The 12,308-nt window shown below is 38.8% G+C and overlaps 1 protein-coding gene across 1 annotated transcript in view; it reads right to left on the bottom strand.

Annotated features, from left to right (window-relative positions):
- The window catches only part of LOC122830069 (collagen alpha-1(XI) chain-like), a 49,887-nt gene extending 39,952 nt beyond the window's left edge, over window positions 1-9,935 (bottom strand). Inside the window, exon 1 of the mRNA XM_044115115.1 lies at window positions 9,597-9,935. Coding sequence (XP_043971050.1) covers window positions 9,597-9,684 — 88 coding nt within the window. The 5' untranslated portion in view covers window positions 9,685-9,935. The remainder of the gene's footprint in view (window positions 1-9,596) is intronic.
- Between the last annotated feature and the right edge of the window lie 2,373 nt (window positions 9,936-12,308).

Below are 12,308 nucleotides of genomic sequence, written 5' to 3'. Positions count from 1 at the left end.
ACATATAAAAGCATAACTCTCCAGCAACATATGCTAAGTGCTGCTTGCATCCAGTAAAAACAAAAACATGCCTAAGAAGCATAAACTTTTTGTGAACTGAAAAAGTTTTTTTGGTTTGACTGTTCTGTTTTGTGTAGGAAATGTTTGAGTGTCTTTTGGTGTTGAGTCCTGAAGCATACAGTGGCGTTGTTGTCAGTTGCTATGGCAACGAGTCTGTGTGTAGCAGCCAACACAGTGAGAAAAAAAAAGTGGTTTTGAGTAGTTCTTCAACGGCTTTTCAGTGTTATTTTTCCCTTTGCTTTGCTGCACTGAACTAAATTAATAATATCTGCATCTCCAGGTTTCATTTAGTTAATGGAATGATTTTACCACAGCAGCTCAGCTATGGATGGTTTGTAAAATAATAGTTTTCCAAATCATGGTGCGCATGCTCCAAATTTCTGAATGCAAACGCTGACATTCAAGAGGATCCATATATCATTTGACAGGTTATTGTACTTTTTATTTTTTTTAATATTTACTAATCTTAATAAGTCAAAAGCTAATTTGGCCTCATTCCAAATTCACACTGAACTGTTTCTTTTTGCTATTTTTCTTCATTTTCATTTAAGAGTTCTCATTATTCTTTAAATTTAAACTTATTAATTTAGTTGACTGTTCCAAACAGCTTGTTTGCTGAGAAAATTATTTCAACTGCAAGTTGAAGTATCTTTGTTAATGAATCTATAATGACTTTAGCCCATCTCCCCGCTCCATTTTTCTTTTAACTCTCCTTCCCTGCAATCAGGTTCATGTCAGTGTGTAAACTTAACTCTTCATCTATTTTATAATACTATGCCTCACCACCAGTCATGGTACTAGAACAATAGTTGAGACTGAAAACTCTTTGGATATTTTCTGATTATCAACTAGGGTTCCGACTTGGCAATTTTGTTCTAAATGACAAGTTAGTAGTAACATAAAGTTAATGTTAACTTAGATTTGAGAGCACGCCCAAAGCCACACGTAATTTCCTCAAGCAGACTATTTATACTCAACTCACCAACATTTCAGTCTGTTACATTTTATGCAACCGTCAGACTGTCACATGTCCATGCTTCTGGAAAGACTTGACTCACCACAGCAGTCACCATTTGCTGTGATTGGATAGAGGAGATCTTCTAACCGATCCGATGAGATCGGTTAGAAGATAACCGATGAGACAGGCTTTTCGTCGTAAACATCTCGATCTCAGTCTCACACCATCATACCTCCAGTTCAGCATCAATCCAAGGTGATCTCTTCACCTCCAACAACATCCAAGCCCAGTTGCCACGCAGCTCTTAGAAGCAGAAGGCAACTTGTTCCAAACCGCATTGTGGACTTACATTGGTATCTGCACTGCTCCAATTGTTTCCATGTGAATCTCATGTTCCAGGAACACAGAACATAATTACTGATGCTCTGTCTCGATTCTCTTTTCAAAGATTCCGACTCTTGGCTCCAGAATTAGAAACTCATCCAAGTCCAATCCCTCCATTTTCTTCAATAATCTTCATGTAATTCCTCCAGTCATTCAACCTCATCAATACTTCTCAGGAAGCCATTCTTAACAGCCTCACTCCACAAACTCTGTCAGCCTGTTTGTTAGATTGAAACTGCTTTAAACCTTCCCATGCAGATGATCAACTGTATTTCCCTTCTACTGACACCACATCAATCTGTCTCTTTACATATACTCATTCAGTCTTCAAAATATGTCCTTGAACCACCCAGATTTACTTCTCTGGCATTAAATTTTTCTTCAAGCTGGTATCAGCTGTTCATCTATTTCTCGTGGCCATCTGCCCAGGCTTCTTAAAGTTCTTCTTAAAAGCAGTAACATTCAGCCATCCTCAGTCATTTCATCCTTATGCTGCGCTCCAGATATCCATTTCCCTTCATTTATCAGACATTGGAATTCATGTTTCTGCTAGACCTGTTTGGCCTCCTTCAGTTTGCCCCATTTTCATCTATTCATCTATTTCTTTCAGAGATCTCCATTCCGTCATAATGATCTCCATTCTTACCAGGAAACTGGTAAAAATCCCTAATTTCCTGTCTTTTTCAATTAATCCACACTGTTCTAACTTATTTCTCAGCCACTGTGGACCAATCTCAAACTATGTTCACTCCAGACTATCTGCAAACATTTCACCTCCAGATCCATTCTTCATCGCTGAGTCAAGAAATCAAGCCACCCGATTCTGGTTCACCAAGCATCTCCGGCAAGTTCTGTGGTCTGGCATTTTACCTGAGTATTTGAGCCATTCCTACTGCATCAATACATACAGGGCATCACAGATCAGACAATTCACACACTCAGTGGCTCAGTATCTGACCTAGAAATATGTGTTTCTGGAAGAATGGCCAAAATTGTCTACAATAAAAAGATTTTCAGACATTTTGGTCCATATTGATAGGATATAACGGTAGTAACTAGCCAGGAGGAACTGAGAATGAGTTGTACTGGGGACAATAAAATAGATGGCTAATTAGAAATGGTTTGCAGGTGGGAGGGGAGAGAGCAGTAGGCAGGCTGAAGAGAGAGCGATAGAAACTGACATAAGGGGTGAGCGAGAGCACACAGGGGACTAGGACATAAATCTAACTCTACAGAATAACTAGGGGCGTGCTGTGGTGGCATAGGGGATAGCGCGACCCACATTTGGAGGCCTGCAGTCCTCGACGCGGCGGTCGCGGGTTCGATTCCCGGACCCGGCTGACGTTTGCCGCATGTCTTCCCCCTTCCCGTCAGCCTACTTTCAAATAAGGGACACTAGAGCCCACAAAAGACCCCCTGGTGGGAAAAAAAAAAAAAACTTTAAAGAATAACTAGACCTAAGAAACATAATTAAACCAGAGTAACTAACAAAGGACTAGACAGAATAAATAATCATAACTATAATTACTAAGTAGGAAATAAAGTAAAAGTAGAAACAATGCAGAATTGCGAGGATAAGAAACTAAGGAACACAAATAATGACAAAACCTAAAACAAACTCTAACAACCCACAATCCTGAAATTCTCCTTCTAACTCATTCCAAAGGTCCCCTTTTGGGTTCAGTCTTGAGCCTCTGGAATAAAGATGGGGTGAGTGACAGATCATCAAACCTTAAGTACTGTATTAGGTTTGAGGATCTGCCAATTTTATTCATCTTTGCTAAAGAAACTCTAATGTAATATAGATTACATGTGAACATGAACATGTTAGAGATTTAATGTAGGAATGTAGCATAAAAAAATCAGAGAACTGACATATAAAACCTTTGAGATGTTGTTTTAAAAGAGCTTAACCCTGCACTATGTTTAAAACTCTGCCCATACACTCAATAGGAAAATACTTCACAAAATGCCAGAAGAAAAAACTACTTTTTTTTCAGTCATATTAGATAGTCATGGTTTTAAGAAAAGGCATGTGGCACCTGTGATACTTTTTATGGGAAAAACAAGACCCAAACCACGATGTCCCAGGAAAGAATGAGTTAATGAGGAACTTAGTTATCACCCTATAACTCAGCTGCAAAAAACGCCTCTAGAAACAGCATTCTGCTGGAGCTGACCTTAAAACCTCACTTCAACAAAATGGCTCAAACTATCAGTTCAAAGATCTCTGTCATCAATCACTCCTGCAAGAGATTTTCCTCTCAGTGAGCCAGTGCACCCACTTCATTTCAGATCCTCCAACGTATACATATTATGCTTGCTGACTAATCGTTCATTAGGGTAGAAAAGTGCAGTGCCAGCTCTTAGCTAGGCAAGTAGTCTGCCGGTGATACAAGTAACTGACACACAGAATGCAGAGAATGCAGGTAGAAAAGGCATTTTTGTTCTTGTCTTTAAAAAATCAGACCTGCTGATAGATGAAGAGTTAAGAAAAACAAATTACATTTCAGCATGATGTCATCAGTCATTCACAGCAATCTGTCTACAACACACAAAAAACTGCTGGGTTGTTTTGTTTACCAAACACCTGGGCTTATCCTGCTGGGAAAGAAGTTAAACAAGTTATAATCAAATATTGTGACCCAGATTGTTAGGCTATAAAAGAGACTAGAAGGAGCCTCCTCATTCTTCATAAATTATTATTTCTCAACAACCTGAGCAGACTTTAGACATGTCCATATTCTTGAGGGTTTTTTTTTATTATTTCTTCTTTTACTGTTCTTTTTTTCTTTTTATTAATTTATTCAAAATAAATGTATTCATATTCAAAATTCAGCCTGCCACAGAATCTGTGTCAGTTGCTGCCACCACTAAGCTGTATCAGTTTCCAGCAGCAGTGGCAGCTGACACTGAAGGTACCTCTATAGCTGCCATTGCCACGATTTGAATTTGCGGCCTCTAAGTCATTGGGTCTATGAGGCTAAAACACACATAGTTCAAGTTGCTCTTGAACATCAATGTTGGAGCATTACCTTGCAGCACTAGCACAGCTAGTGGAACCCTTCGGCACCCTCCAAGCAACGCTTTAGTATGTCTTGTTTGCTGAGGAGGATGTTTTGGGGTTTTTTCTGGATGTACTCATATACTCAACAGGTGAGCGCCTGGAGGGTCTCAGTGTTTGTTATTCCTGTCCAGACCGCTATGGCTGGACAGGAACTGACTCTCACATTTGCCGAAATCGACTCATTTATTCTATCAAATTGATCCAAAAGAGTCTAAAAAATAGTTATATTATTGATTATATTGATATTGATTATGTACTATTAAATTGCCAAAAAGTTAACACAAGCTACCTACATTCACAGTTTGACCAGAAAACTATTTAGAGAGTCAGTAGCGTAGTCAAAGCTGATTGTTACAGGTTATTTATTTTACCCCAGTGCTGAATTTACACTGCTGGGATTAAAGGTAAGCAGTTCTAACTAAACACTTTGCAAAACATTGTTACACAACTGAGTTCAAGAATGAACTGAAAGGGCTCCTTTTCTATCATCCACCATATTCAAGTCAAGTTTATTTACTACACATTTCAGCAACAAGGCAGTTTAAATTGTTTTACATCATACAGTCATCGATTATTAAATAAGCAATAAATGTTACAGTTTATCAAATGTCATGAAAATCAACAGACATCAATTATGTTGATCAGTGTGTCCCTTAGTATTAATCAAAGTCAACTCTAAACAGGTACGTTTCTAGCATTGATTTAAATGAACTCTGTTTCAGCTGTTTTGCTGTTTGCTCCAGATTTGTGGTTTGTGGTTATGTTTGTGCCTTGAGGAACAGGGTTGGGAAACGCTGGTCTAACTATCAATGAATATGAGGTTGATTGGGCAAATGTAGCTCGAAAAGTGGTTTGCGTTGTCAGTTTGACTAGAAAACTGCCATATAAATTCAATTATTTTACTCTTGGGCCATCTTTGATCTGGGAAAGGAAAAAAATGTACTCAAATGTAGATGCTTTTAACACAACAGTTATGAATATACGGTTCTTGATATAATAATCCAGTAATGTAAAGTTTATGACACACCTCAGGTCGGATCATGACAGGCTTGACCGTAACCTGACCACATTGTTTAAAGGTTTACGATCTGATTTCAGACCCAACCAGAATTTCTGAAAGGCAAATGAATGGATGCAGATGACAGTAAAACTGAAGTAAAACAGACAATAAAATAAAGACAAGTATAAAAGCTTTTACCCTCTAACTGAGGAAAAAAGAATGAAAATGTAAAAACACACAAGGGTTTGTTTTACAGAATTATGGTTTGTTGGGTTTGTTGTACAGAATTATGATTAACACAGACATCTACAGAGCCATTGATTGGTTCATACTCTGAAACTGACCCCAAATGTGACCCCAGGGGTCACTCAGTAATAACCAGCACACACAGAGAGGTATTTGAATAACTCTCTGTGTTATTACTACAGTGCTGTAGCAAAAAGATTCCTTCTGATTTTAGTTATTTTGTTACATTTAAATATTTCATATCATTAAGCAAATTCTCATACAGGACAAAGAAAAGCTGAGTGAATATCAAATACAAATGATGACAATTATTTAATTTTTAAAAGGAATAAATAAAATTTTCTTTTATGTCTTCTTTCCTTTCCTCTTCATCCTCTATACAACCAACTTCAGAGCTTTTACACTGAAACTGTCTTTACAGAAGTTCTCAGATGACTCAGCTGTTGTTGGTTCTATCAGTGAGGATGATGAGGTTGAGTACAAGGCTGCTGTAGGTGACTTTGTCACATGGTGTGGGCTGAACCACCTGGAGGTGGCAAAAAGCAAGAAACTGGTGGATCTGAGGTGGAGGACCAGGATGTTGGTAACCTGTTACCATTCAGGTGGTCAGTGTGGACATTGTGGAGAATTATAAATATCTAGGATTCCACATCGACAATAAACTGGACTGGGTCAAGAACACTGATGCTCCACACAGGAAGAGCCAAAGTCGCCTCTACTTTCTGAGGCGGTGGAGATCCTTCAACATCTGCTGGCCCTGAGCAAGGTTGCCAGACCACACACTATGGTCTGGCAACCACAGACTATAAGTCTGGCACTGGCATCCTGTATGCTGTGGAGTTAGATTCTCTGACAGTGGTGTCATAGAGAAGGATCCTGTTGAGGTGCAGGAGAACAACGAGTCTCATCCTCTTTATGATGTGCTGGCCGGCTACAGGAACAGCTTCAGCCATGGACTCATTTTAACAAAGTGCCCCACAGAGCGACACTTATTTATTTTCTTATAGATTTTTTTTATTTTATATATATATATATTCAGTGATGTTAATGAATAACTTACATCACTCTTAGGCGTATATATTATACATTTTATCTCTTATGTTATTTATATTAGTAATATTTAATACCTTGGATGGAATACCTTGTTAACTAATAAGCAATTTCTCATTGGGATCAATAAAGTGTATTCTATTCTATTCTAAATAGTAAATGGTTTGTACTTGTATAGTGCTTTATCAATTCCATAGGAACCTAAAGTGCTTTACACTACATTCAGTCTTTCACACATTCACATGCTGATGGTGGCGAGCTACTGGTCAGTAGCTACAGCTGACAGAGGCCAGGCTGCCATGCACCGGCCCTCTGAGCACTAACAGCAGGCAAGATGGGGGAAGTATAATTTCACAAGCCTAACCATGGCCTGCCAGAGTAGAGCCAAAAAAGTAATTTTGGTATGGTCTGCTGACAACACTGGGGATGCAAAAAGATCTTCATCATCTGAAGAAATGAAGAACGGATGAAAATCAAATCCATTAACGTTAACTTTGAAAAGAGTTACCACGGCTTTGAGGCTCCAGCAAACCACAGTGAGAACCATTATCCATAAATGGACAAAACATAGCATGGTGGTGAACCTTAGTAGACAACAAATGTTTCCCCATTTTGTAATTCCCCATTTTGCTCACAGGATTTCAGAATGAGATTTGACTATGCCATTCTAACACATTCTGAACCATTGTCTTACTGGGAGGAAAACCTCCCCACAGTCATTCAAGTCTTTAGCAGCTTCTGACTGTTTTTCTTCAAAGACAAACCTGTATTTAGAACCATCTATTTCCCCATAAATGTTGACAAGTTCTCCACTGCCATGATGCACAGTGTAAATTAATTAGTTGCACCTCAATGCATTTAAAAGCATCAGACTAATACTTAATTTTCAAAATCCTTTATAAATGAAAATATGAAGGTGGGTGAATGAGAACACATGCTGAAATGGAAAGATTTTCATTTGTCAAAGACTGAAAAATTAACTATTGATTTAATTTCACTTCACAATTATGCAACAATATATCTTGGTTTAAATACACACATTTTCAATAGAAAACATTAAAGTTTTACTTTAATATCGTTTACACTTTATAAACTTGTAAAACTTTAACACATTAAAGTTCTACTTTAGTGTGTTTTATTCTAACTGTCTGCAAAGCAAAGCAATAAATCCACAAGGAAACAGTCCAGTGCAGTGTTTTTAGGAAGACTGCCATTAACTCCAGCTACAATGAGAATAAGAAATGAAACGAGCGTGCCGACTGCAATGACTGTAAACCAGTGTCATCAAAACCAAGCTTTAATCCTGACAGTTCTTTAACATTCATATTTTCTTCAAATTTGCATTTGAGAAGTTATCCAAGGACTGGGAATTCATCAGAGATGCATTTAAGATCAACTTTTTTATTATTATCATTATTATTATTATTATTATTATTATTATTATTATTATTATTATTATTATTTTAATTATGACATTAAAATAAATTCCTCCTGAAAATCCTTTATCATTGTTTAAAATGAGAGGCTCACCAATGCCCACTTTATTTAATCATCAGTGATGCCTCTAACCACTCCAGATTAAAGTTCCCCTCATCTGGTTCCTGTGCAGCTCCAGGCGCTGCAGCAGAAAACAAAGCACTCCAAGTGGAGCTCAGCCCACAGCACACTTTGGTTTGCCTGAGTCTGTTCTGCATTACCCAGCTGAGGAGGTTAAATATCTTCAAGTGCTGTAGTATAAAGATACAGCAGCAGGTATGGTAGAACAAGCCCAGACACATAAAAGGCCTACACCTCTCCCAACTGTCGTGTGCACCAGGCTTTGGAGCCCAGAAATGGGCAGATCGGTGTACAAAGTTTTGAAGGAAGCACGACTCGGTGTGATGACATAACCCCTACAATAAAAGCATCCTTTACCCTGGAGGGTCATAAAATACAGTGTGAGGTGGTGAGGAAGACACAGTGGACCCATGATGATGATTTAATGGTAATGAAATCCAAAATCTAGGCAGCACAGATGAGCAGAAGGCTAAGTCTCAAAACTGGTAGTGACTGGTAACTATGGACAAACATAAGACACAGCAAGAAAGATACAACAGCTTGACATGACAAAGACACAGAGACACAGGTGGGTATAAATACACAGACGGTAATCAGGAAACGAGACACACCTGGGAACAATCAAGGGGTAGACAGGACAACATGGAGACTCAATAGACACAGAAACCTAAAATAAACACAGAAAAACTCAAATCCCCACATGGAGACCTTTGATTAACTGGAAAATATTAATGATAATCACCTGACCTTAAACAATAAACAAAGCAAAATTAAACAGTGTCTCTGGAATGTATTGTTTATTTGATACAGATAACAAATTGGAGGTTATATCCATCTATGGATCAAACCTCCAGAAAAATGCAAAAGAGCTGAAACACCGAGTTTCTTTAAAATCTAGACTAAAAACTCACCTGCTTTTGAACGATCATAAATGAAACATTGTCCAACATTTTTATGTGCGACGATGGGATGGCATTTGACAAAATGTAATGCTTACTGGTTTACTGTGTGGAGTCTTTAATGACTTTGCATTTTTGTGTTTTTATTATGCAGAGCACTTCCAACTTCTTCGTTGCTGAAATGTGTTATACAAATAAACTTGATTGATTGATACTTAAGTGGACTTGTTGCAAAAATAGTCTGACAGACGGAGTGATCAGGAGAGAAAATAACAGAAATAGGGAACCAGTTACGCTTAATGTATGTCTGATAAGGCAAATTAATTTGGACAAAAAACAGTTTCAAACACACAAAAAAGAAACAATCCTACCTACCTGCGTTTGAGATACAGAAGAAAGTGACAATCAGTAGCAGAGGCGGCGACATCCTTGTGCGGCTCTTTATTCTCCATCGTTTCACCATTCTGCAGCGATATTGATCACTAACAATAACCTATAACGCTTCTCTCCCAGGTGACGTGCGGTGAGGCGCTCTGAGGGAGCCTCAGCAGTTCAGAAGTGCGTCTGAACGCGCGTTCCGACAGCTGGCAGTTGAGAGAGCGCGCGTGCATCAAGATAAATGTGGAATTACGTCAGATAAACCTCGAACTCATTTTTGCTTCACTTCCAACTGTTTAAGGTCTGAGAGCATGAACACAGCAGTCCGGCGGCAAATAAAAACAAAATCCAAGAAGGTGTTTTCTCTTTCATACTCAGAGGTTTTCCCTCACTTTCCCTTCCTCCTTCCACTTGGCCACCCCTCCCTCACTGAGACGTTTTGGATTAGTGGGGCTGGACACAATAATAATTACGAAAGATGTGATAGTTTAAATAATTTCTGGGTTGCTTAGATATGCTTATTGGACTATTTAGTAATTCATTACCTCACTTTCGATCAGCAATGAGTAGAGTACCCAAAACTTGTGAACAGGTGTTACCACCTCCGCATATTTTTTTCTCAAAGGTAAGTAAAATATGGGCATCAGAAACATTACTCAAGTAAGAGATTTTTTTTTTAAGTATTTGATAAAATTTCCAAAAACTAAATAACTGATCATAACATTTGAATTGTGTTTTAAAAGGTTCGAATTAGACAAACAAATTGCAAAATTATGTGTAAAGTCTGGGATTATCCATCTGTCCATTTTCTTCCCCTTATCCAGGGTCAGATCACCCTGTCTATCTGAAAGAGCCTGGAAAAACACACAAACTCACTTCATCCGCTTTTATCCGCAATCTCATTCTTTCAGTCACTTTTCAAAACTTGTGCCCACAGAAGAGGGTACGTAGACGGACCAAAAAATTGAGTTTCACCTTATGACTCTGTTCTCTTTTCACTATGAGAGCCCGGTGCATCGCCCTGCAGCCAGATCACTGAAGATGCAGCAACAATCCGCTTATTGGTCGCTGGCTCCAGTTGTCTCTCATTAGTGACCAAAACCCTGAAATACTTAAACGTCCTTCCCTTAAGGAAGGACCTTTTCCCAAATCTGAAGAAGGCACTCTACTCTTTTTCCGCTCAGGACCATCATCTCTAATTTGGAGACACTGATCCTTATCTCGGCTGCTTCATCCTCTGCTGCAAACTACTTCAGCATAAGCTGTAGATCACAACCTATATTGTATGTCAGCTCTCTGGACCGAATCCCACTATGATTGTTTCGCCTACAAAGGATAATAAGGATTTATTACTGAGCTTGCAGGCTTCCTGATGCACCTTTTTCAAATCTCACCACACATCATACTTCTGGGAGATTTTAACATTCATGTGGATAATGATAATACTCCTCTTCCAAAGACTTCATATCCTGCTTGGACAGTTTTGGACTCCAGAATATACAAATTTTTCAACCCATATCAAAGGACATATCTTGGATTTAATTTGTTGCTCAGGAGTTATGCCAGTTGACTGTAATGATTCCATTTTCTTTTCAGATTGCATGCATTTATCATTCAGAGTTAATATTTCACTTTCTAAATCCTCCCAAGTAATGTAACCTTCCATGATATTAAGGACATTGACTGGACAATTTATATTTTTGTATTAAGTCTACCCGATGTTGAATGGCTTTCTATTCCAGACAAACTGCTCTCACTGCAACAAAAACCTTCATAGGCTACTTAACAATCTTGCTCCACTTAAAACCAGATCTGTCTTATTGCCTCCTGCACCTTGGTTTACTTCCAGACAGTTGAAAGCCAAAGGACGTCAACTTGAAAGACTCTATGAGAAAACTGGTCTCACTGTACACAGAGATATGTACTCTAATCACTTTCTTTACTATAAATACTCAATTTCTACAGCCAAATCAATGTCCAACCACACTTCTCCAGGTCTCACCGTCATTGCCCACGTGAGCATTGAAATCCCCTAGCAGAACAAGGAAGTCCCCAGGAGGGGCACTCTCCAGCACTCCTCCAACAACGCCAAAAAAGGTGGGTAAACCTGATAGGTCTCTGTCTTCAGCTTGACAGTATCCCTCCCTTCTGGTGCCCATGAGCTGATTGGGTGTCCCTCAAAACAGACACTGACAACCTTGTGGTCACAACTTCGATAAGTCACCTCAACAATGGAGGCGGTGTGGCCCATGTTCCACCCACTTCCTCCAAACTGTGTCTGAAGCACTATCTTTGTATTTGGTCAGTGGTTGCTTTGAGCCCAACACTAAATTCTTCCTGTCCTACATCTTTTCATAAATGTAGATGTACCCATTATGGAAATTGTCTGCTTCACGGTCCATATTTGAAAGTCACACCCACTCATCTTCAGCCTTAAACATCAGATATGAGTGAAGGCTGCTGGTGTCAGAAGTTGTTGCTTATCACCAGCAAATGACTGAGGACAGATGGTACAACAGAGTTCCAGTTTTTACAGGAATTTCAAAGATTGGGTCAGGAATCACAGGATATGTCAAATCGTCTGGACTGACTGACCATTGGAGTGTCACGGTCATCACATCGGTGTCATTGAAAAAGCATTCTGTCTTTATGTTGGGGTTGCAAGTGTCACAACATTTTTCACATATATAACAATTTAGAAGAGTTTGT

This window comes from Gambusia affinis, linkage group LG04 (assembly GCF_019740435.1).
Source record: "Gambusia affinis linkage group LG04, SWU_Gaff_1.0, whole genome shotgun sequence".
NCBI classification, from domain to species: Eukaryota; Metazoa; Chordata; class Actinopteri; order Cyprinodontiformes; family Poeciliidae; genus Gambusia; species Gambusia affinis.
Note: the sequence above shows the minus strand (reverse complement) of the source record. Positions and strands in the feature narration are given on the sequence as shown.